This window comes from Taeniopygia guttata, chromosome 8 (assembly GCF_048771995.1).
Source record: "Taeniopygia guttata chromosome 8, bTaeGut7.mat, whole genome shotgun sequence".
Classification (NCBI taxonomy): Eukaryota; Metazoa; Chordata; class Aves; order Passeriformes; family Estrildidae; genus Taeniopygia; species Taeniopygia guttata.
This window is the reverse complement of record NC_133033.1, coordinates 28,376,597-28,402,074: the sequence shown is the minus strand read 5'-3', so window position 1 is coordinate 28,402,074 and position 25,478 is coordinate 28,376,597. Positions and strand designations below refer to the sequence as shown.

At 49.6% G+C, this 25,478-nt stretch overlaps 1 protein-coding gene across 12 annotated transcripts in view; it reads left to right on the top strand.

Moving 5' to 3' along the window:
• PACS2 (phosphofurin acidic cluster sorting protein 2) overlaps positions 1-25,132 on the top strand; it is a 76,612-nt gene extending 51,480 nt beyond the window's left edge. For 6 of the 12 annotated variants that reach the window (XM_072932875.1, XM_072932873.1, XM_072932874.1 and 3 more), the window contains exons 17-25: positions 698-808; positions 2,696-2,804; positions 4,653-4,685; positions 9,221-9,263; positions 12,674-12,716; positions 13,909-14,044; positions 17,142-17,368; positions 19,399-19,512; positions 20,453-25,132. In XM_072932875.1, coding sequence (XP_072788976.1) covers positions 698-808; positions 2,696-2,804; positions 4,653-4,685; positions 9,221-9,263; positions 12,674-12,716; positions 13,909-14,044; positions 17,142-17,368; positions 19,399-19,512; positions 20,453-20,571 — 935 coding nt within the window. In that variant the 3' untranslated portion in view covers positions 20,572-25,132. The remainder of the gene's footprint in view (positions 1-697; positions 809-2,695; positions 2,805-4,652; positions 4,686-9,220; positions 9,264-12,673; positions 12,717-13,908; positions 14,045-17,141; positions 17,369-19,398; positions 19,513-20,452) is intronic. The other 6 variants (XM_030279764.4, XM_032749705.3, XM_032749704.3 and 3 more) reach the window with 4 other exon arrangements.
• Positions 25,133-25,478: the final 346 nt, after the last annotated feature.

The following is a 25,478-nucleotide window of genomic DNA, read 5'->3' as shown; positions in this document are numbered from 1 at the left end:
CCATGTTCATGGAGGAGCTCAGCCACAAGGCTCAGCCAGATTAAGCAGGGACCTGCTGCATGTGCCAGTGTTCACTGGGTGCTGTAATCCTGGGGCTCTGCTTTCTGTCTCAAATTACCATGTATTTATTGAGCTTAGAGCTCATCTCCACAGATTAAACAAGCCTCCGTGGGTTGTTTTTCCTGCCTGGGTGCAAGTGCCTCTTCTCAGTGCTGCAGAACAGCTGTGGGGTGCAAGTGGTGCTTGGACAAAGGGATCTGGCCCCTCTTTGCAGAGGTGGCCTGGCTGTGGTGCAGCCTGTGGGCAGGAAGGGCTGTTTGGGAGAGCTGCTTGCAAAACTGAGAGGCTGACATGGAGAGCTGTAGAGCCTTTGTGCCTTCCAAATCATTTATTTCCTCAGCAGTTTCCCAGTCCTGTTTTCTTTGGCCTTTTAAAATGTAATTTGTTAGGGAGAAGGTGTCAGGTGAAAGCAGTGTGTTGAAGCAGTCTGCGCTGGGAAGTCTATTTGCATGCTCTTATAGAGATAAGCTGGAATAAATTACTTGGTTATAATTTAAGAGGTGTCTAATATAATATAATATAATTTCTGAGGTGTCTAATGTGGCTTTGATTTTGGAGTTTAATTCCTTACGGATCAGACCTATGCCTGTGTTCAGTGCTGGAGAGCACAGCTGTCATGGTTTCCTTTCTTTCTTAGGCTCTCACCCAGTGGCCAAGTATCTGGGGTCTGTAGATTATAGATACAACAACTTCTTCCAAGATCTAGCCTGGAGAGATCTGTTCAACAAACTTGAAGCACAGACCACTGGTAAGACTCTGTGTCTGTCTGGCCTGTGTAGGATGAAAAGCTTGAATGAGTAATTTTAGCAGAGGTCAAGTAAATACGAGAGGAAGCAGAAAGTGTTTTTGTTCCTCTTTTCTCCTCACCCCACCACATTCCCATTTCAGATGCTGACCTTTCTAAGCCTTGCCCATGGTGGTTTGCAAAGAGTTATTGGCTCCCAGGAGCACTGGGAGTCCCATCTGCCTGTGAGCCATGCTGCTCTTACCTAGCTCTCAGCTTTGTTCTTTGATGTGGAGGTCTCGCTACTAAGTTCAGTACATTGCTTTCCTTCAGGAACTGTGCAGCCTAAAACATTTGGAAAACTGGAAGCTCTGGGAGGATTAACTTCTGTTAGTTGTGTGTGAGAAAGATCCAGCCAGAATCCTGCCCCATTCTCATTAAAGAAGAATTTTGTTCTTCACCAGTGTGGTAACAAGTGGGAGCTGCCCTGGGTCAGCCCTACAAGTTCCTGTTCTGATCCGAGTTTGTTCTAGGCCAGATCAAAGCCTTACTTCAATTAAAGTACTAATTTGTTTAAAACATGAATGTTTACCGTTTCTTGCTCCATCTCTTCAAGAATGGAAAGGAACAGGAGAAAGGAGTATTTGCAACGTTCAGGGCTACATGAAGGCTTAAGATTTGATACTGTTGTGGGCAGCATTGCCCACACAGAAATTTCATTAGAAGGAAAAAGCCTTGGAGTTTGTGTAGCACCATGAGTGTGCAATGTGGTTCTCCCTGCTGGAATTGCAGAGTTCCCGAGATGCCCAGGATGCTCCTGGAAGTCCTCCAGCCATGAGAGGAGAGAGACCTCTTCAGGGGTAATTGTTCAGAGCTGTTTTCAGCAGCTGGGGACATGGCTGGACGAGACCTAGGGCGACCTGTTCTGAAGGTGAAGTCAGCCCTGTTTGGAGCAGGACGCTGGACTAGAAATCTCCTAGTGTGCTATCCAAGCTACACTTTCCCTTAATCCTGAATTCAGGGAAGAACTGATGTATGGAACTGGTTTCCTTTAATTGCTTGGTGCACTTGAAAATGCAGAAGATTGTCAATACAGGCTTGATTTTTGTGTCTGAATTAGGAATACTTCATAACCTATAGAAATCCAGAAAGAGCTATATCTATTCCTTAGTTGGTTGTATGCTATGAGGAAAAATCCACCTCATTTTTGATTAGTGCAGACTTTGTACAGTCTGCATTTTGGTCTGTGTGGTGGCAACTGCACAGTAACTCCGTAATGGCACAAGATGATCTGGCAGAGAACCATAACTCTTACCAGTTCACAGTTCAAATGCAAAGAGTCCGGGTTAAAATGCCCATGTTAAAATATGGAAGTGCCTGTTGAAGGTCACTTGTGTTCCTGGTATCTCACAGTTGAGGTTCTTTGGCTGAAACCAAAGAAATATGGAAGGCATTTAGGAAATGTCTTTGTGTCAACTTGAATGAACCACAAAATCATGAGATATTTGTGCTCTTCCTACCCTTGTGTGCCCCTCAATCTTTTTGGCCAACTCAACAAGGCCATGAGTTCATTAGAAACTCAGGTAACTCAGTGCTGGTGTGAGCAGAGCAGCTCTCCTGAGAGACATGGCCAGGCATTTTCTTCAGCAGATACCTGCAGCCAAGGCATGAAGAAGTCTAAAGCTGAGTCCAGGCAGATACAAAAAAAAGCTTTTAACAAATCTGAAGGACCCCAGATTCGGTCAGAAATGCTGAGTACAGATTCAGCTTTACTGTGCTCTGGGGTAAGGCAGAGCTTCTTGTGCAAGGTTCAGTCCGAATGCAGCTGGCTGGGCACCACCAGCAGATGAGGGACAGGGCTGGCAGGGGTCTGAGCAGTCACTTGAATGCTTTTCCCTCTGTTCTCTGCAGTTTCGGAAGCGCCCGACGTCGTGGCCCGGATAACGCAGTACATAGCAGGGGCAAACTGTGCTCACCAGCTGCCCATTGCTGAAGCCATGCTGACCTACAAACAGAAGAGGTATGACCCCCTTGTCCTGCTGGCTCCCAGCACAAGCAGCAGCTTGAAAGCAAAGTGCTTTTCTCATGTCATGCCAGCAGCCTGAAAACCAAACGGCACAGCCCTTAGGAGCCTGCACCCAGCGGTGTGTCCCAGTCAGTGAATTTACAGCAGCAGGGTTACTTTAAGTGCAGAGATTCTTTTTTTTTTTGAAGATATAAGACGTTTGGAGAAGTGAAGGCTAAGCAGGATGGGGATGGACAGGTTTTATGTGCTTAGGTTCCAGAGATCTCTCACCACAGCAACCTTAGGTGTGTAAGACTGGACCGTGGCATTCTCCCACAAAGAATCTTCTGTGAGACCTGACCTTTTTTATATTGCTGTTTAGGGAACTAAGCCCCTTTCTTTTTGGAGTGTAAATAGCAGAGCTTCTTGCAGGAGAGACAAAATCCTTGTTGATTGGCAGTTGCAAGCTACTAGGACTCCTGCTGAGGAGGGCTAACATTCACCAGATTTCATTTCAACTTTTCTTAAGAGATAAGCAGGCTGTAGGTGGGAGAATTGGGGCGTGAAAATAAGATTCAGGAGTATGTAGGGCCTCCTGTGGCCATGGTTCAGGAAGAAGAGTAACTGTCACTGAAGGGTAGAGTTGCACTGTTATTAAGGGGCGGAGGAGGATGATAGATTTGAACTCGGCTGATGTGAGTTTTCTCAGTTAGGGACTAGCAACTCCCTGTGAGACATAAATGTTGTTAATTTTTAATTACTTCTATTTGCATTTTTCATTTTTGGTCCATTAACATCCCTTACCGGTGTTTCCTTTGCCTAAGAATTGGGAGAAATTGAAAGTGTGGGTAGTGTTATTTTTTCCCCTTCTTTTTGGAAATTCTCATAGTATATTGCTTTTCCATTCCTGTGGAATTCCTGTCTGCTGTCATGTTACATTCATGTGCAGAAATGAGTCAGTGAAATTTCACCCATTCTGCATGTTTTTCCTGTATTTCCAGACTGACGAGTCAAGTAAAAGAGACTAGCTGGGCTCTTCATATATTTGTGGACTTCTGTGAAGTTAACATGTTAATAAGGATGAAATTTAGAGAGCTACAGATCACTTGAAGCTCTTGCCTTCAGTTTTGCATTTAGTTTTTGGTGTGAAGACTTACCTTGGTTACCAGCAGGGAGCTCAGACACCCCAGAGCAGTGGAAGTCCCTTCTGAGGCTGCCTGATTCTTCCTCTGCACCCTTCAGGTGCTGGGCTCTGCACTGCTTTCCACTGCCTCCACCATTCTGTTACAGCTTCATTTTTGTCATTAACACACATTTAAATGTTTTGATTTTCTAATGTGTCCAGAAGGTCAATACAGCACTTTGTTGGAAAACAGCAGAGATGTATTTGAGCAACCCCTGCCCTTATCCCTCCCAGTAGTGTGCAGGACCACTTTACCAGGCTGGTCTGATCCATTTGGGTTTGACACCCTTTGGACTCTGGTGCCACACCTGAAGCTGTTCATGGTTTTCATTTAGGAGGTTATTGGGAAGAGAGATTGCTGAAACTCACAATCAGACTCTGCCACAACCTGCAATCTCTCTGTATTTCTGTGTGTCTGCCTTAAAATAACTTCTGCTTTCAGATCAGTACCCCATGAGCAAAGGAGAGTGAGTCAGAGGCTCTCAGTGGAGCATGGGCAGTTGTCTCCTGTGTGCCTTCCTTTAGGAATGGGGGTGTCTGTCACTGGCAGCAACTTAGGGAGGGTATTGTTAAAGACAACACAGAAATCGTGTCTCCATTAGCACTATCTAAACAAATGTATCACTTTGTTGTAAGTATAATAACACATTTATCTTTTTCTTTGGTTGCTTGCTGAAAAGGAAAAAGAGCTTTCATTTTGATTTTACCATAAGGTATCAGTTCCTTTTAGGTTCCCTCTCCCAGCTCCTCTCTCTTTTCCCAGTGATTTGTGCCTTGTTTAACAGCTCCTGCAGGTCTGGGATGCACAGTTTGTGCTTTGGGTTGAATTCTGCTCACTGCTTTGAAACCATGGCATCTGCTGGCAGAATGCATCATTAAAAGTGACTGCTGTGCCTTTGGATCACACATTTGGGCTCCCAGGATGTAGACTGAGTAGAAATTAAGGAGTTGTTGAGAGAATAGCTTACAGCAGTACAACATGGAGAAGGTGTTTTGTTTTTTTCCTTGCCTTTTCCCTTAGCCATCAGAAGATAGAGTGTAGCTCCAGAAGGATCAGGATTGAGAAAAGGCTTTTCAGTTTCCCATCTGTTGGAACTGGAGTGCTGTAGGTGCCACTCAGTGGCTCAGGGAAGGTTCAGCTGTGCAGTGTCCGAGTGCAGACCAGCAAATCTCCTCCTTGTAATCAAAAATTTGAGGACTAGTCTGTTGCTGGCAGAGCATCCCAAATGTATGGGACTTCTCTGAGCTTAAGAAAGAGAAGACAGATGTGTGCTGGCAGTGAAGCTGTGCTCTATGAGCTGCCTCCAAAACCCCCATGCTCTGCAGGGTCTCCTGCTTTGAATCATATGATTATTGGGCATTTTTAATTTCATACTCAGCACACAAAATTCCTGCAACTCCCTCCCCCTTGAGACCAGGGGTAAATGGCTTCTCCAAGCCAGCTTTCAAGGCAGTGATCCAGGTAGAAACAAGCAGCACTACCTACGAATTCATTGCAAAAGAAATCTCCCAGAATCCTGGCATTTGCTCTGTTAAACAAGTCCTAGTGGTGCAAGGAAAGCCAAGCCAGTCTCTAGGATGTAGCTGAATGTGATGAGCTGCTTTACAACTCTCTTGCCAGCTGTCCCTGTTCTGACTGACCCCGCTCTCTCCCCGTGCCCTTGTTCTATTTGTCATGGCAAAGGTTGGCGCATGAACTGCCTGTGATGGACTGCAATGGTGCCAAAGCTTTGCCCTGGTCTTCTGGAGCATCTGCTGACCTTACCTGAAAGCAGAGGGGCTGGCTGTGAGGAAAGGGGTTCACGAAGGAAATGAAGTGCCATTGCAGCTCCTCTGAGTTACACTGGGTGACTGACTTTGTCTGTGAGCTCTGGGAGAAATCCTGGTTATTGAATTCTGAAGGAACAGTGCAATCCAGGCAGCACCTGGGGAGCTGAGACCGTGGGGATGGGGTGGGCCTCTCACCAGGAGGGGCATGTCACTGATGTCTCTCTGCATTGCTTTCTTGAAAGAAACCCTGTGGCATTTGAGGTCTGAGAGTCAGAGCTCACATGTTCCCAGTGCAGCTGAATTGCTGGGCTGGTGTCACCCACTGTAATTCAGTGCCCAGCACAGCTCATGCCATGTGGCTTCTGGATAGCCCTTGCATGAATCTGGGGAGCAGCCTGGCTGTTGGAAATGGAAGCATTGTTCACTTGTCAGGGCAAGGGCTGGATCACTGCCTGCCTGGTTACGTGTTTACCAAAAGCTTTTGGGAGCACTTCCCAGCTCTTGCTCCCAGTTCCCTTGGATTGGAGGGCTCCTGGGCAGTAGGAAGCACAGATTACACTGATCCTGCCTGCCTGCTGTGTGTCTCAGAGGCCCTGCAGGGCAGTGGCTGAGCAGAGTCCAGGTCATTGCTCTGAGTGCTTCTCCTCAAACACACCTTGCAGCAGCTGCTGGACATGAAAACAGCTGGCCAAGAGGGATCCCTCCTCTAGCTCAGCAGATCTGATCTGGCTGGTTACTGCAGGAAACTCCTTGGGCAGCTGCTGGAAATGCAACAGGAGTGCAGCAGAGGAGAGTCAAGGCTCAAGAAACTATGGATGTCCTGTTGGCTATGTCCAGCCCACCGCAGGAAAGTGAATAGTGCTGGAAAGGAGGATTTTGGGAAGACTGAGAGGAGACTCATCTGCTGTGTCAAGAGGACCTGGTGTTGCTTTGTCCCTTATTTGGTTTGACCCTGGTGGAAGCAGGACAGTGTTAGCCAGCAGACAGCTGGAGTTGCCCAGTGGGCAGCCAGATTTCATGTCACAGATGCGTGAAGAGCTGGTGGTGGTGGCTCCTGGCCTGAAATGGCCCAGAGTCCTGACAGTCCTTCAGTGATAAAAGTCCTCTCTTTTCTGTTGCCTCCTTCAGGACTTGACTGGAATAAAGGTGGTACCTGAGACCCTCCTGGTTAGAGAAATAACTGCTAAAAATCAAAAACTTGGGCCAGGTCTGGCTTTAAATTACAGCTGAGGTACCATGGCCTTCAGAAACCCTGTGGGTAAAAAAAAAACCTTGGACATGTGGGGTCAACCCTCTGCAGCCTGGGAATCTGCGCAGCTGAGGTAATAAGGGGAAGCTGCCTTTCCAGAGTGATACTTTAGTTGCTGGGCTGTGGTAGGAGGAGGAATCAAAGCAGCTATTACCAAGGTGAAAGTATTCTGAATTCATGTTTTGGTATCTTGAGATCCTGAAGAACAAAAATTGGGAAGAGCATGAAAGAGGAAGTGAAGAACAAGCATGGTCATCTCATATTTGCTTTCATCTGCAAGAAGAGCAGCTGTTTTGATAAGTTGCATTTCCAGAGACACATGTGCAAGACCAGAGTTCCCAGGAGGACATATGACAGGACTAGGTTAGCTGAGCTGAAATCCAGCTGGATTGCTTCGGGAGCAGCCTGTGCGTTGTGTGGGCCGTGATACATCATTTGCTTCAGCACCATTTATTTCAGAATTGCCCCTGAGCTCTCTGCAGTGGGAATCAGAGTTACCAGGGGAATGAGAATGAGTTTTCTGCGGGAACTGGATTGGTTTGTTTGTTCAGAGCTCGGAGCAAAGCCATCCAGTAGCTGAGAGATGACAGGGTGGCTGTGGTGCTTCCCTTGCTTGGTGAGTGGGACTTGCTTTCTGCTGGCCTCCAAGCCCATGGAGCTGAAGGAAAGAGAAGAGAGCTGAGCCTCTGTTCTGTGCCTCTTCCAACATCTCTGTGGTTTTCTCATTTCCCTTTGCAAACCTGGAGCTGGAAATGTCATGTTTGTAGGAGATGTGTTTGCCGGGCCCTGCAGTTGTGTTTGCAAAGATGGAACCTTTCTGCCTTCCAGCATGGAATCAGGGACATGGTCACTTTGTCCTGTGCTTTAGGAGAACAACGAGGGTGCAGTGCCTGAGGGTGTGAGGTAGGAAGGGAGCAAAGGCCCTTGCTTTGCCTTAAGGATGCATCAGCAGAGCTGAGCTGAAGAGAGAGGCTGTTTGCAAAATGGTGTTCTGCTTTGGACCAGAGGGAGCTCTGGCTGAGTTATGTTCACTGCAGTTTTATGGCATCCTTTCCTTGAGGCTTAGAGGAAAGTGTCCAACCTATGCTGATCACACAGGTTAACAACCTTTGTGCATTTGGTGCGTTTCTGATCCGTGCTGGAAACAGCATAGGAATACCTGCAGTATTTATGCTACTCCCAGCTAAATTCTGGATCAAACCAATGCTGGATGGATTTTTCTGAGCACTGGGGGATGCAGAGGAAGAGAAACATGAGAAGTCTCAGTGTTCGTCCGCTTCCTACCTGTTTCCTGTGCTCAGTCACTGAGAAATGCGTGTCTTGCCTGTGCAGTGACTTCCCTCTGCTGAACTGTAGTTTCTCCAAACATGTGGATGTGTTCCTGTGGTCTTCTTCTCACCCTGTGGGTCTGTCTCTTATCTCTGTTGCCACTGACGGGAGCAATGGCTCTGCAGGCCACTCTGGCCTTCCTTCCTCTTCATTTATCTCTTTCTCCTCTTGTCTTTGCTGAATCTCCCTCTAATTCCTGCTAGGTTTGACTGTGGCCTTCATTGCTGGCCTTTCTCCACCCTCTGCTTCCTGGCAGAGCCCAGAGCAGAGGGGCTTCCAGATGTGTGTGGTGTTGTCTGCAGCTGTTTCTGGGACTGGTGTGCCTTTTGCTGGGCTGGGTTCAGCTGTGGGTGTGTGCCCCGAGCTCCGCGGTGTGCCTGTGGAAGCTGCCAGCAGCAGGGAGGGCGTGCGGGCGTGAGGGCGCGTCCTTGCCGGTGCTTCACCAGTAACCGCGTGTCACGGCTTGTAACCCGCGGCAGGGCCACTGCTTTGGGGATGTGCAAGCTGTGGCACACGGCTCCAAGGGGGGACGCCGGGAGGCCGCGCGTGCAGAGCGCCTCGGGGCCTAGTAAGTAACACCCAGTGCTCTGTGTTGTGGTGGCACAGATCCATTTCCTCGCAGTAGGAGGCCGTGTGTCTGTGGTGACTGCCATGCCATCCAAGCATGTTTCTCTGTGGAGCGTGAGGGAGGGAGGAAGAGCCTTTCCCCCCAGAGACTGCCGTAGGCTGCGTGCTCCTCCCCGTCCCTGCAGGCTCCTGGTGCTGGCCGGGGGCCTTGAGAGGAGCGTTGGACTGGCGCTTGCATCCTGTCCGTCCCTGCTGCATGCTGGAATGTATGGAGTGAGTATGGTGCCCGGGCTGGAGGCAAGCTGCTAACATCTTTCTTCTCTTTGCTTTTAGCCCCGACGAAGAATCTTCACAGAAGTTCATTCCCTTTGTTGGGGTGAGTGTTGTCGTGGTGCTGCTGTCTCAAGCAAGCTGGAATATGTTCTCAGGTGTAAGCTAAACTTACCAGGTTTCTGGAGTCGAGCAGAAGCCATTGGGTGCTCTAAGGCATGATCAGCATGACAATCTATCTGATGGTTGGATGCAGCTGCCTGATGTTTAAGCAAACCTCTAAGACACTTCAACAGACAATAGCGTGTATTTTACTTCTCAGACAGGAATGTGATGTGTCCCTGGAAACGTGATCGTAGGGATGCTGTACCTACCCTGGTTGATTGTTTTGGCCAAATTTGCTCTTGCAGTGTCATTTCCCTGCTTGCTTGTCACTAATGGTCTCCCTTAGCATCTCTCTTAGCATCCATCTGTGCCTGGGAAGTAGAGAGCACATCCTGGCAGGGAGGTGATTTATACTACTGTTATTTATTTGGGGTAGTCCTTTGTCTTCCCCCCTGTCCTTAAGTGTTCCCATCTGATGTGCCAAGTGCAGAGTGCCTGGACAGGGCCATGTTAATTCTTCTGTCACTGTATTTTGTGCACTGTGTGCTATTTGCCTTTTCTAGCTTCCCTTCCCTTATTTGATCATGCTCTTCAATTCACTTAGTTTTAGGTGTAAAATCATTGGCCTGCAGCCAGAAGAAATCCCTTGGCTGCTCTTCAGCTCTTGGATGTCCTCTTCCCATTCCTGCTGCTGTCTTGCCCGCTGGCCTTGCTGTGCCTGCTCGGTGTGACACTGACACACGCACGTTCCCTCTTGTCCCCACGGTTCATCAGAGCTCCTCTGAAATCCCAAGGCATTTAAAGAGCTTAGTCTCTCCTGCCCTCAGGCTGACCCTGCTTTCACTCTGGTGTCTCCTCATAGTGAGTGTGTCTCTCTGCAGTATTCCTGAGATGGCAGTCTGCTTTTGTTTGTTGATGGAGAGATGCCTTCCTCGAAGGCGGAGAGACACATCTTCCCAATTTGTTCCTTGTTGAGGAGCTTTGCTGGGAACTTGTATCTCCCATGACCTGCAATTTCTAGTGATGGACTGTTCTTACAAAACAGCTGTTTCACTTTTCTCAGTAACATGGAAAGCTGAGACAACTTGGAACATCCCAGACTGTTGGTGAGCTCTGCAAGCTTTTTTCAGGACTGATTTAGTCCTGTATTTTGTGCAAGCAAATAGGGCTCAGAGTGTTTATCCTGTTCCTCTAAAATGATTGTCATCTTGACATAAGCACTGCTTTTCCAGTCTGGATTTGATTATCTGAAAGTGGTGGAATTGCTTTGCTGTGTACATACCATTGCCAACCCCCCCGAAAAACTTGCCTTGAAAGCACAGACTGACTTCCTGTGTCACTGGTGAAGAGGGTCAAATCATTGCTGCTTGCTCCTGATTCTGAAGCATTCCTGACACAGTAATGCCCTGTGGAACACATCTGGAGAGAGTGAAAGGCCAATTGCAGGTGTCTCACAAAGTCTGAGGCTGGACATGAGCACTGAGGCTCTTTCTCTCGGCTGCAGCCTGCTCAGAGCTGTTGGACAAAGAAGAGAGGCAACCAATGACTCCTGGGTTTGCAGCTCCTGATATTGGCTGCACTCTTGACTTTTGGGGTGCAAAACTTGGTGTCTTGGAGGCAGACTGTGCAGTCTCTGACCCAGAAATGGGCAGGGCAGTGCCATGCTGCTCAGCTGGGCTCAAAGTGGTGGGAGTGGAGCCTTATAAGGGGCCAGACGGGCACAAAAGCCAGGCTCAGGCTGCCTTGGGCTGACAGCCAGTTGCCAGGAGAGTTAACAGGCTGTGCCTCTTCCTGGAGGGACAGGGGGCTGGCTGCTGCAGCTTTCCTGGATGCAGGCCTGTTGGAACTGCAGTGTTCTCATGCACCTCCTCAAGTGGAGGGAAGGGAAAGTGTTTAACCTTGTGTTCCTCCCATGTGTCTGAACTTGAGCATCTTCAGTCAGCCAGCAAGGAGGAAAAGGCCAGAAGAGACTTCCTGCCTGGCTTGCAGATCAAGGTGGCTGCAGGTGGTTTTCTGTGTTGCTTGTCCTGCCCTTAACGCTGCTTCCCTTGTTCACAGCCAGTGACACTTTGTGGAACATCCTCTTGTCATTTAACACATACAGCACAAATGGCTGCTGCACTCCAGAGCCAGATTTGTTGCCCTTTGGGTGAAGACTGGCCAAACTGAGCTGCAGCCTCCATCTCCCAAGCCAGTGAGCCCTCAGGGAGCCTGTGTAGACACTGCTGAATTCATGATAGCTTTTTCAAGACTGGAGCTAAATGAGAATCCACCAGAGAATCTGACAACTCTGCAAGATCTACTGTTGAGCATACGTCTCCCTGCCCTCCAAGCAACTCTGCAAAGTGTTTTGCTTCTAAGAGTTAACTTTTTTTTCTTTGTTTGGACCCCATATTACAGAATAGTGTTCCCTAGAGATGTGGTCCATTCATAATCATGTCTGAACTTAATGACCTTCTATTTTCAAACCACACAGCCTGTGTGACATCACTGCTCATTTCAAAGCAGTTTTTATTGAACTGAGCTCCCTTGGCAGCTCTTTTCCATTTGTCAGCATTTGTGTAGGGTAGACATTAGCCCTGGAGACAAGTTTCTTAAGGACCTTAAAAAGGCTCTCTTCTCTGCAGTGTTAAGAGTGATGATCCCTGTGTACCACAGCAGATTATCACTGCAGAAGGTCTCTGCTTTTACATCACCAAGGGCCAGTTTATCTTTCTAGGCAGTGTGTTCTTGGGAGTTTGTTTGCAGCATGTTCTGTTCCACAAGCTATTGCCAGTGACATTTGTCATTAATCTTGATGTACCAGCTGGTGATTGGCCACACACATTTTGCCCTTATTACAGTGTGGTCTGGATCATTCTGACCTGTCCATGTGGTGGTTTGTCCCTGTCTGCCTCCAGAGGCTTTGGTGGGGGCTTTATCTTCTTTGTTGAATGCTTCCCTTGTTTAGAAAATAGATAACTCTGATCAGAAACTGCACTTTGTTGCTTCTGTGGTTTCCTAACAAACCCCAGCTATGCTGCACCCTGGAAGTGGCTACTCCTGAGCAATGGAAGCAGCATGTCTGTAATGAGCAGATGCATCAAAGCAGTGCTGAAGGGATAATTCTGACCCTTCTCCTCCCTGTAGCTGGCATAGCTTGGAGCTGATGGGCTGTGCAGAGCTGGGCAGGTCTGTGACAGCTCTGCAGGGTCTGTGCTGTCCTTTGTGTGAGTCAGGTAAGGGCTGTGAGCTGGCACTGCTTGGCTGGACATTGCCAGGACCTGCCTGGCTCTTAGAGGACTCTTTTAACTACTCTGACTGCAGGGGTAGTGCCATGGAGAGTGCAGAGGTGAGCTCTATGCTGGGGTTTGGGTTCCTGAAGTTCAGGGGCTCTTGTTTGATAGAGCTCTTCTGTTTTGCCCCCTTTAGGTGGTGAAGGTTGGAATAGTGGAACAATCTTCTGCAACATCAGGTAAGGAACATCTTGTGTGTGCTTTCTGTGTCCTGCAGCAGTGGGAGCCTGCCCTCACAGGCTGAGCAGACTCGTCCATCACTGATGCCTTGGAGGATGGGAGGTGGAATTGGATTTTATTAGCTCCCAGTGCTTTGTCTGCAGAAAGAGAGCCCTCTCTCTTGGGAGAGGTGCTTTTTCCTTTGTTACTTTGCATGGAGCTTCAGGCCAGCTGAAATTCCCATGCCTACATCCAGGGAAGCTCTACTTTCACGTTTGTGCAAACACCATTTCTCTAATGTTGTCAGTGGGGTGGATTCACTGTTACAGTTGTTTGAGGTTCCTGCTTCAGCCTGAGGAGGCAGTTCATCAGAAGTTCATGCCTGTCTCCCTGCAGTGGGCTCAGTTGCTGAATGAAATTGATCTCAGTGCCTGGGAACTTCAGGGTGGGTCTGAAGTTTTAGATTTTAGACCCATTTATTTTAGACCCATTTATTTTTTATTGAGGGAGTGCAAAGCTGATATACAGGAGGATACCGTCTGCTTACCTGCACAGACATGGAGTGGTTCTGTTTTGTCAATGTGAACTTATTTTTTCCCCTTTATATGCACAGGAATATTGTTTTCCTTGTATTGGGATTGTTTCTTGCATTGCTTCACTGACAAACCCAGATTCTTGTGGCCTGGGTGACACATAGGTTTGTGCACGGAGGCAGCCCTTCTGTGGGTCACTCCTTGCTGCCACAGTGCTCCCACCATCCTAAAGGGCCAACAGGAAGGGGGTGAAACCTTGGTTGTGGAGGGTGGAGGCAGCTGGAATGGGGAGATCCCTGTGGTCACCCAGAGCTGCTGGATTCCAAGAGTGGTGCTGCCCTGCAGTGGTTGCAGGGGGAGATTCCCTGTAGGAAGGAGATCAGTGGGCTGGGCTGTGGCTGTGCAGGAGGCTCCAAATCAGCTGGGAGCAAACCTTAGGAGAGCAGATGCCTAAGGAGGAGCCTGAGGAATGGCAATATCTGTGCCTGCCTTGGACCCAGACATACAGAGCCCCTCAGAAGTGTGCAGCCAGTCAGAACTGATGGGCCAGCTGTCCTCTGGATTGAATCTGAACAAAACCTGTGCAGCAGGAGCATGGACAAGGAGATTGAGCTTTATCCCAGTGTTCTGTGCTGTGAGACAAACCCAGACAAACAGTTTGACTTCCTTTTTTTTTAAGGTGACTCTGATGACGCAGCTCCCTCAAGTTCCGTTGTCCTTTCTTCCACCCCGCCTTCCGTGTCTCCTGCTGTGAAAGAAGCCTCCCCCACGCCCCCTTCCTCACCATCTGTTACAGGCAGCTTCTCCTCCCCAAGGTAAACCATGTTTTGTCTCCTTATACTGGCATACACGTGGCAGAGAACTCCAGAGGAAAACCTGTCTTCTTCCTTCATCCCTAGCAAACGTTTGGAGTTGTCACCTCTTTTGCTCTGGCGTGACTGTGTCCTGGCTGGGGAGGGCAGGGGGATTTTGCACTGAGTAGGAAGGCTGCATGTCTCAAGGGCAGGATTCTCTTGGGAAGATACGTATTCAAAAAATCTACTGACTCTAAGTACACGTGGGTGCCAGGCTAATCCCTCATGATTCTTATGTTGGTAATGGCCAAGTGAGTGGAAGGTCAGAGTGACTTTTGAAGGAGCTGATGACTTTCTCTGTGAGGGTAATGCTGGCAGTTGTAAGGTGGAACTACAGCTCCTATTCATCTGCCTGAAATACATCTGAGCAGCAAGGGGACTGCACCTATAGGTAATAGTAAGTCCTGGTTTAGCTGAAATTTTTAGGGGTGAAGGGAGGAAACCCCTAGAAAGCTGCCAGTAAGACTTGCCCTGGCCCGGACTCTTCATTTTGTTGCTGCCCAAAATGTTGGTGTAGCTGTCTAAACCTTTGTGTGTGCAGCTCTAATACTCAGAGGTACTTGGGGAAGTTCCCCTTGATTGTGTTAACTCCCCTGAGCCTGTAAGGGAACATGGAAGTCTTGTGAGAAGGGGAAACTAGAAGCATTTGGACTCTGCAGTTTAGGAGAGGAGAGGAGGGCAATAAGCCACTCAAGGTGTGGGTTTGTAGAGGGTGGCAGAGCACTGGGACAGGTGCCCAGGGAGGTTGTGGAGTCTCCCTCTGTGGAGGCATCCCAAACCCACCTGGATGCATCCCTGCATCACCTGCTCCAGGTGACCCTGCCTTGGCAGGGAGGTTGGACTGGATCACCTCTGGAGGTCTCTTCCAAGCCCAGCCATTCTGGGGTGCTCTGAAGCTGTGGCACGAGAGCTGGGGGCACACAGAGACACTGCGAGAGCTCAGTTAAAAGGGAGAGAGGAAGGGACCACGTCTGCCTCTGCTGCTTCTGTGGCAGCAGCATCAGCAGATCAGAGGGGTCAGACAAATTCACAGCCAGCAGATCCATTAATGGCTACTAAAAGATGTTTCAGGGACCTCCCCTCTAGCATCCCCAGTCCTGTGATTGTCAGGCTGTGGAAGTGCCAGGGCATGCTCTTAGGTTGGGCTTATGTGCTCTCTCTAAGTAGCATCTGCTGCTGTCCCTGTTGGAGAGAGAATGGGAATTTCATCCCACCCTAGGGTGCCCTGCAGCAACCTTTAACATCTGACTTCTTAAAGTGGCTTAAGAGTTCCCTTTAAACACAAGGCAATGGAGGTGGGAAAGTGCCAGTTTAGGTGCCCAGCACTGGAAGGTGTTAGTACCCATTCAGCTGTGCCAGGGGCCCATTTCCCCAGGCCCCTCCTGGTGTGTCCCTGTGGGTTGATGGCAGGAGAGCCCCGTGTGCCCCAGCAGCAGCTGGCTGGCAGTGCAAAGAGCTGGGGGCTGGGCAGGCTCCGAGGAGCAGAGCTGAATTCTTGTGTGTGAGCTTTGTGTGTGGGTTTTCCAAAGGTGGAAGTGGTTTGGAAACTGGTGCCCCCAAGAGTATAAGGTATTAAAGCTGTGAGCCATGGATGTGATAAATCTGAAACTGACACCCCAGCTCTAGGAATCTGGTATTTTTTGGTTTCATACTGTGTGGTAAAATCATCAAGAAATGACAAAGTGCAGGTTCAACATGGTTCCATCTCCCCTGCTCTGTAAGTGACAGTACAGGGGGTGGAGGGTGACCCAAACTGAATGATTAAGCCAACAGGGAAGGGAACACAAAATCTTGCCTGGGCCTGGTGAACATTGGAATGCTGTGTCTTTATGACTGAGTTGAGAAATGTGATGCAAAGGAGCCTTACAACTCAAAGCAGCGTCTCTAAAGCATCATCCTTAAAGAGTCTCACTTTTGAATATTGCCCTGAGAGCCAAAAACCTGGTTTTAGTGATCAAAGATGAACTCTGCTTTGCAGTCTGACTTTTAGCTGAATAAATGGCAAAGAAAAGGAAATTATTTGCTGAGAGGACTGTAAGGATGGAGAGTCCTTGTTTTACCTTAAGTTCCTTATTAGGTGGGTGGTGTAGAGGGATGCATATTCAAGATCACAGACTAATCTTCCTTAACAACTGCCATTACTCAAACTGGGGACACAGACTGGTCGATAAATTTAGGTTTTTTTCTAGTACTTGTGTATTATTCAAAGCTGATTGTCACTGTGTAGGAAGAAGTATAGGCTGTCACTTGTATGTCTGCTGAATGGTGAAGCCCTGCTCTCCTCAGGGTTATCAGTGAGAGGCAGGGGCAGGAAAGCTGGAGCTTCCCAGGTTGCTCATCTTACCTTTGCTGGCTCAAGAAAGGGCTGGCAACATGTTTTGGTGATGCACAGCTGCTGTCACATGATGCACAGGATTTTTCAACAACAGAGCATATCCTGAAATCTGCTGTTGTTTCGCAAATGTCACGAGGCTGACAGAACTTTTTTTTTTCCAACAGTGGAATTCCCCAGCAAGTGGCAAGGCTTGGGGATAGGCAATTGCAAAAAGCAAGTCAGGGAGGCTGGGAACTGAATGCCTGATGTTCAGGGACCTGCCAAATCTTGGTTCACCCTAGCTGAGAGTTGGTTTTGGCAGTACTGTGCCTGGACAGAGTCACTCACCAGTGCTTGGGAGTCAGCAGCAAGGTGCTTACAGCCTCTTTTCCCCATTCAAAGATGAAGTAATCTGGGTCACCGCAGGAGCTGCCTTTGCTGCTGTGTCACAGAACTCAGCATTGTCTAAGGAAAATGCTTGTGGGCTCCCTCTTCCCAATGCTCACCCTTGTGACTGCAGCAGGTCAGCTTGTGTCAGCTCACTGAGGTTCTGTACAGTGGGACCCAGGCTGCATCTCTCAGGGGTAACTTCTTGGGCTGCTGTAATTGCTGAGTCTCACTATGAAATGTCACTGCCTGATTGCCCAAAGAACCAGCTGTTTATCCTCTGACCAGCAATGCAGCCACTCTGACAAAACTCTGCTGAGAGGCACGCAGAAATCACCACCTCCTCTTGTTTCCCAGCCAGGGCCTCGGTGCTGAGTTGATGGGCCTGCAGGTGGATTACTGGATTGCAGCTCCACCCGTGGACAGGAAGAGAGACCCGGAGAAGAAGGACCCCTCTACTACCAAAAACACACTGAAATGCACTTTCCGGTCCCTGCAGGTCAGCAGGTTACCTGCCAGCGGCGAGATCGCCACCACGCCAACCATGTCCATGACTGTTGTGACAAAAGAAAAGAACAAGAAAGGTAAGGTGTCCTTCTGTCCCTCTCCTGCTGCTCTAGAACTGCCTGACTTGGATTACAGCACCTCAGTCCTATTTTTATCCCCAAAATCCTAATCAGTTGATGAGAAGTGACTGCGTAAAGCGATAGGGTTTGAAAGGGTGGTTCCTCTGTGTGAGATGTGTTCACCCTGATGGCTGAAGCTAAGATGGTATAGCCCAAAAGAGCAAAGGTGGGAGCAGAGCAAGGACATGCAGAAGGCCATGCATGGACAGTTTCCCTGTGTTCCTTGGGAGCCTGCTGGCGCTGTTTTGGGATATTGGATTAGATAAAAGGCAGCTTATGCCCCAACCACCAGTGAGTGTAAATGAGCCCTTCCTTTCTGACAGTGTGCTGGAAAATTGGGATAGCTTTACTTTCTGGGATGATATCCCTATTCTATGAGCCTTTAGCTCAGAGGAGCCACAGAGAATGAAAAAGGCGTGTAAGGGAAAACAAAAGCTCAGCAAGCATCACAGATCCCTGTGAGGTGACACAGCAGGAGTACCCCCTGAACTGGAGTCTAGGGCCTCCCACTCTCTCCTGCACCCACCACCCCACAAGAGCCAGTGGGGTGATTCAGAACCTGGAGCAAAGTCCTGGGAGGAGCAGCTGAACTGGGGGTGTTCAGCCCAGAGAAAAGGAAGCTGGGGGTGACCTTATCACTCTCTACCACTACCTGAAAGGAGTTTGGAGCAAGGTGGGAGTCAGTCTCTTCTCCCAGGTAATGAGAGAAAAGGCATGAGGAAGTAGCCTCAAGGTTGGCAGGGGAGATTTAGATTAGCTATGAGGAAAAATTTCTTCACCAAAAGGGTTGTGAAGCCCTTAAAAGGACTGCTTGGGGCAGTGGCGGAGCCACCATCCCTACATGCTTGGAGGTATTTAAAAGATGTATAGATGTGTCACCTGGGGACATGGTTTAGTGATGCAGTTGACATGTTAGATTAGCAGTTTAGTTCAATGACCCTGAAGATATTTTCCAACCTCAGCAATTCTATGATTTTATAATTCTTATGCTTTTGCACAGAATGCTTTGTGGGTCAAAAGGAAGTAGACGATAAATACTCTCCTGCTTTTAAAATTGTGACTTTATTTTCTCAAAACAAGCTAACAAAATGGCATTTTGAATATTGTCCGTGATTTTGCATTTGCTCCTAGCCTTGGTAATATGAAACATTTTAGAAATTGAGAACAACTCTGCAACAAATTATTTTCAAGGAAGTAGCAAGGCAGTTCTGCATTTACATTTTGCCTGCTAACATTTTGTCCTTTACAACATCCTCTGCCTGTGGGCCTGGGAGTCACTCCTAGCAGACTCTTAGAGAAGGCTGGAAGGGCCTCCTGGGCTGCAGGACATGTCTGCACAACCCTGCAGGTCACTGCCAGGCCAGCACAGCTGTGGCCCTGCTGGTGCTGGAGCTGCCAGCCCTGGTGACACCCTTTGTAAGTGTTGTGCTGTTGGGAGTGGCAGTCCTGAGACACTCCAAACCTTCTTCCTGGGGGTGGCCCAGCCTGCAGCAGAGGTGTTCAACACCACCAGCTTTTGTGAAACCAGTTTGTAGATCTTTGCTCATGCATTTGGACAGTTTCTGGACCCCCTTTTAGTTCTCCTTATGCCTTCCCTGCCCACCAGCTGCCCCATTTTGTAATCCCTTCTGCTCTCCAGGTGTTTGTGCAGCCCAGGCTGTTTTGGGCCATAGTCAGTGCAGCAGGCCTGGCACTGCAGATGCAGATGTTTTCCCTGCATGGTGTCCCAACAGAGCAGGAGTTACTGAAGGTGCCCTTTGGGGTCAGGATTATGAGCTGGGAAGGCTTCATATAGAGACATTTAGGAATAAGATACTCATATGCATCAGTGATGGTGCTCAGCACTGACAGACTCCAGCCAAAAAGGGAGGATCTTAGGAGTAAGAATTTTCAGACACAAATGTTTAAATGCAAAAGCTCAAACAAGAATCGGTGCAGCACAGATGAGTGGCACAGATTGACCTTATGCTGATTTGCTTTTCTTCCAGTGATGTTTTTGCCCAAGAAAACAAAGGACAAGGAGGTTGAGTCAAAGAGCCAGTGTATTGAAGGAATCAGCAGGTTGATTTGCACAGCGAAACATCAGCAGAACATGCTGCGTGGTGAGTGCATCCCTTTGGGTGCTGGGGCAAGGCTCGCGTACTGTGATTGTCTTCCAGGCAAAGGGCTAAACTGGTGTCCTGCCCTGTGCCCTGGAGCCAGCATGGTGGGGATATTCCTGGGGAATTGGCTTTGGCATGTCCAGCACGAGGGAAGGCTTTGATAGGTCTGGGATGTGGGAAAATCCTCCTTTAGCTAGCTCTGAGTCAATGCTCTGGATGAGAACAAGGGTTGGACAGGGCTCCATTCCCCTCTCTGTCATCCCCTCCTTCTTTTGTACATCTGGTGCAAGTGTTGGTTGGTGGCAGGTGGTGACATTGTGGCTGTTCCTCTGGGCAGGACGCTGTCACATGCTCATGTAACAGCAGGAACCATACATGCATCCTGTAGCAGACCTGGAGTGCCTTTCAGTGGAGCTGGGCATCCAGGAGCAAAAATACCCTTGTAGCCTGTTCAGTTAGTAATCCCCAACAGAGGGACCTGCTTGGGTCACCTCCTTCATCCTGGCCTGGTCCCTGTGAGACTGGCAGGCATGAGGGGTGCTCACAGGACATGTGTCACCTCTTTGGGAGACATGGATGTCCTGGTGAGAGTGCCAGGGAGGAGAGACTGCTGTCCATCTCTGTAAGAGCGCATTTGCCCAGAAAAGAAAATGAGGTGTGCTTAGGAAATCTGAGAAGTTGGATCAGGTGACGCTGAAATCAGCAGTGTGGGGAGCTCTGGTGTCAGTGAGCAATGCTGGAACAACCTGAGCTGTTCTCCCCAAACCTGGTGTGCTCCTCAGCCTTTCTCCCTGTGTGTGCAGCTGAGTGGGGCAGAGCAGCTGAGCGTGGCCAGGCCTCCCTCTGCCGACTGCAGGGGGACTTCTGGCAAAGCTGCCTCAGGCTGGCCACTTCCCCTCAGCATTTTCTAACTCTCCTCTCTTTTTACCCTCCCCTGCAGTCCTGATCGATGGGGTGGAGTGGAACGACGTCAAGTTCTTTCAGCTGGCAGCACAGTGGTCCTCTCATGTCAAGCACTTTCCCATCTGCATATTTGGACACTCCAAATCCAACTTCTAGCTGTGCTCGGCGCAGGGACCTTTGCCCATCCCGAGGACTGCACACCAGGAGCCAGGAACTGCGTGCCAACTCTGACTCACGTCGCTCTGCCCTCTCCTGCAGAATTAATTACAGATGTGCTTGGATTACTTTTGAATTACTTTTTTCTATTAACTCTTAAGTTTACTACAAAGGAAGGAAACCCCTTTAAACAAAGGCAAAAAACCCAACCAACAAACCAGTCTTAAATATAGATGTGCTGACAACGTGAAGTCGTGGGGGAGTTGGCAGGAGCAGGCAACCTGTCCAAGAACACCTACCACTTACGAGCAGATAGCTGAGTAACTGCACTGCTTATTAACCTGAGACCTCATTGGTGTGAGTGGGCTGGGGGAGCCGTGGATCAGCTCAAACAGATTTTGCAGAAGATCGTGTGTGTTACGGTGCGTTTGGCCCCTGCTCTGTATTTCTAGGAGCAAAGGATCGCCATTCTTTCTTCCTGCTGCCAAAGGATGAGAGAACAGCGAGTCTGGAGGGAGTTCAACTGTCTGGTGTGGAAAAAAAATCCACTTGAAGAGTTAGGGAGGTCTGGAGAGGAGATCCTCTTCGGAGCATGGAGCCTGCCACAGGGACAGGCAGGTGTTGGTGCTGAAGCGGTGCCTGAGGAGGGTTGGGCAGGAACAGGAATTAGGGAAGCACTAAGTGTAAGGAAACTCCCATGTCCCAGGTCTTTGACAATGACCAAACCGGGCCAGTCTCTGTGTTCCCCAGCTGGCTGTGCTGCTGAGGGGCACCATGTCAGTGGGGTCGCTGCTATTTACATACTCACACTGATTATTTACCTGTCAATAAAACTTGGTCCAGCCTCGAAAGGGAAAGGATTTTTTTCAACAGCTGCAGATTTTTTTTAATGCTTTCTAAAAAAAAATAAAATAAAATAAAAACAAAAAAATAACAGGAAAAATATTAATTTGCCAAAAAAACCCCCACAAACCCAGGAAGATGAGCCGTTTTCTGTGGAGTGGTGCACCACTAGTGGCTGGACTGGGAGCTAGCCAGGCACTCTGCATGTCCAGCTGCCTTCCTGTCCATGTGTCACACTGCACACCTGAGGTGGCATGGGCTGCTCTGTCAGGTGGTGGGTGGAATATGGGGAGCAGGGTGTTGTTGCCATGTGGAAGAACAGACATCTCTGGCATTTCAGGGTAAGGGACAGAATTTCTGTTGGGTCCTTTTGGGTCCCCCCCTTGTGGGCAGGCCAGACTGTGAGCATTTTCAGAAGGCACTTGCTGAAGGCAGCGATTATTTTCAACTGTTTTCTTTTTTTTTTTCCCCTGATCCCTTACCCTTGGGTTTCCAAAGGCACGGGGAACCTGCTTTGCACTGCTCAGGAGGGCCTGCTCTGTGAGGGACCACCCAGGTCCCCAGGGCAGGTACTGGTGGTGTGCTCTGCTGGCAGGGAGGTTCTGAGGTGAGAGCTGCATCTTGTGCCTGTTCCAGCTTGGGCTGCTTCACCAGCTGACGTCGTGAAACCTTTCCCAGCACAAGGGCAACCTCTGTGGCCAGGGATTGAATATTCCCTCCCCAGCCTGGTGGCATGCTGCTGGGCAGGACACGCTGTCTAGCTGCAATACTTAGTTCTTCCTGCCTGCCGTGGGCTGGCTCCTGGCTGTGGCAGAAGCTGGGCTGTAGTGGGGATGTTGTCGTGTCCCTCAGCTGACATTTTTGGGTGACCTGAGCTGATGCTCTGGGGCTGTACAGCGTTGCCTAGCAGCGGCAGCATGGCACAGTGTGTATAAGCACATCACATCTTTATCGAGGCTGTTGCATCAAAAAAAAAAAAAAGCTTTGTAAAGGAGATTAGTCAGTGTGTGATTTCTCCCTCGAATCTCACACTGGTGTGACAGGGATGATTGGGCTGGGTTCCAGCAGCGTGCAGCCTGGGCAGCTCTGGTGGTGCTGCTGCAGAGGTGGGTTGGACTGACCGACTGCAATAACTTTGTTTACTGGGGAGTGAGGGGAGAACCTTCACTGTGCTCCTCTTTGTATTTCGACCTACTGTAAAGAAAAAATCTGGTAGCTAGGACAGGGTTTCCAGAGTCCTGCCTATCAAATGTGTGTTGCCCTGCTGTACTCTGTGTGTATGTGTGTACGTGTGAGAGAAACACTTCTGCTCATTGCATTTCATGTTGGTTTGTGTTTTGTTCTAACTTTATACAAATGCGACTCTCTGTACTTTATACATCAGGAGACTCTCTGTACACCTGAGGGCTTGATTTCCCCCATGTGGAAAGCTGTTGTTGCTCTGAACTGCGTCTTCCATGCAAGAAAACATCCTGACTCCTCAGCCTTGTTATCCCAAAGGGAGTCCAGCAGTGGCAGGCTGGGCCTGCCTGTGGGCAGCTGTGTGCCCAGGGGTGGCTGTGGTGTTTCCTGGCCCTGGAGGCAAGGGCTGACATGCAAATTTGGTGGCACAGCTCTGATCAGGTTGTTGTGCCTCTGTTGTTTTTCCTGTGGAGCCACTTTGTGCAGCTGTTTCTTTCCCTGTGTGGAGTAGAAACAGGTTTCTGTCTCCAAGAAAAATGAGTGTCAAAGCACATGGCTCAGGCTGCTTTGGAAGGAGCTTTAGATCTGGTCCTATGAATGAGTGACTGATCTCAGGTTTCCCCACTTAGCCACAGTTTCTGGCAAAGTTTCTTGCTGGGAGTGAGCTCCACTGACTTGAAGGATCACCACTGTGGGATATGAGGAGAAGTTTCTGGGGCAGCAGAGGGCCCGTGCCTGCAGAGCTGTGCCAGCCTGTGGGCTTGGGTGGTTGTGGACATGTCAGCAAGTGCAGAAGGTTAGCTTAGAGCAGAGACAGCACTGCTCTGTGTTCAGCTCTGGAGAGCTTGGGCAGGGAAGGAACATCTCAAATGAAGAAATGCAGGGGAGCTATCTCCCAAGTCGGGCTTGCTTTGGAGCTGTGTGGTCTGACAGCAAAGGCAGGGCCTGGGGTGAGCAGCACCTGAGTGGATCTCTGGCCAGGAGGTGCTTTGAAGGTGGTGTCTCTTTCCCTGTGTCCCAGAGCTCACCCTAGCCCCGCAGAGGGCCAGTTTTTCCTGCCCCTCTGGCTGTGGCTTCTCAGAGCTCTGGTTTCTTTTCCAGCTGCTGTGGGCAAGGCTCCCGGCTGGCTCGGGGGTGAGCTCTGGGAGCGGCTGGCTCCACGTTGAGCTGCGCCACGCTGACCTAGTTTAGCAGCTCCAGAGAGCAGCTGAAAGATGGAAGGGGTTTGTGGCATCGTGTTGCACCCTGAGTGCTTCCTGGTCCTCTGCTTGAGTTTCCTGGAGACGCAGGCTGGGCTTCATCCCTGCCAGCGCTCAGTCAGGGCTGGCTCTGCTGTGGCGCTGGCGGTGCCGGGGACATCTCGTGTGGCTGTTCCAGCTCCATGCTGCAGATCCCATCCGGTTCATTGTCACATCGCATCACAGTGGTAACTGCAGAATCCTCCTGAATTACACATGAGTTTGGGGAGAACTGTAGTCTCTGGCTATGTTTTGCTGCTTTAGTTAGAACACAAGATAAAGCTTCTGGCTTTATCCTGCAGAGAGGGCAGGGGCAGGTGGCTGGCAGGTTTTTGGGGCTGAGAAGATGTGCCTGTTTGCTTTCAATCATCACACTCAGCCAGGAACCACACTGCCCTGTGCTTAACCTGTGATTGCAGCAAAGGCCCTGTCGTGTTTCTCACCAGCAGCGTGTGCTGGCAGGAGCACTGGAGAGCCAAGGCAGAGGATGATGCACCTGGAATCTCCAAAGTTAAGAGGGAAGTCATGTCAAGAGTCAGTAGAACCAGTGGTCTTTTCCTGCTGCTTGGTATGCTAAGGGATTGGGAAACTGGGATTAGGACAGTTGTGCCATGCAGGGCTTGGGACCCCAGAGCTTTCTGGAAGTTAGGTTGGATGCAGTGTCTGTCCCCTTCATCTGGGAAGTCTTGATCTCAGCAGGTATTTGAGTAGTGGCATTTTAATGTGACACTCCCTCTGGGTTTAAGCTGGCAAGAGAAGGCCAGAAATGAGCAGCAGCACCTCCCAGAGGTTTCCTGGAGCCTCTTCAATGGTATTCTCATGGGAGATGTTCCTGGCAGGCCGGCTCCTGCAAGAAGGATCACTCCGGTGCTTTGGGGCAGACTGGGGCAGAAGGGGATGTGCCAACTTGTAAAGCAGCAGGTCGCTGGTTTCCTTAAGGAAGAGCGCTGTTTTGGGGCCACATCCAGTCAGCTGCTGGTTGGAGCCTTGGTGGGACAGTGGCCGGAGCGTGGCCTGCCTGGCTGCGGACGTGCCCCAGCCATGGGAAGCGCCTGAATTCTGGGGCTGCGTGCCACCAGGCTTGTCCGCAGCGCAGTGTGAGGGGACGTTACCACTTTGTAGGTTCCCGAGCTCTCCATCTGTTTCATTGTTGTATTGTTTGGGTTATAGGGTTGTTTTTTATGAAGACAGATTAAATGTAAATAGCCTTTTTTTTGGAACAAACTGCAACATGCTCAACCTCGTCAACTATTTTATGGTACTAATGCAACACTAATAAAACTGGACATGAAAGCACACACCCGTCCCCTGAGTCGTCTCTCAGCAGGGGCTGCTCTGGCATGCCGGGGGCAGTTGTTTGCAGGAGGAAACAGCAGCATGGCTTTCTGCCGTGGCGGTTCTCTTGTGTTATTTATCCAGCTGCCACTTCCAGGGCAAAGCTGGTGGATTGGCACATCCTTCCCAGCACCGAGCCCTCCTGTAGTTTTTGCAGCCCTTTCTCCCAGAAGGATCTGCTCACCTCCAGCACTCAGTCCTCGCCTCTGCACAGCAAGACAGGACCAGGCTGGTGCCAGTTTCTGATCTGGGGACTGCATTGGATGGATGCAGTGGTGTTGGGGTACCAAGAGGGGCATCTCAGGGAGG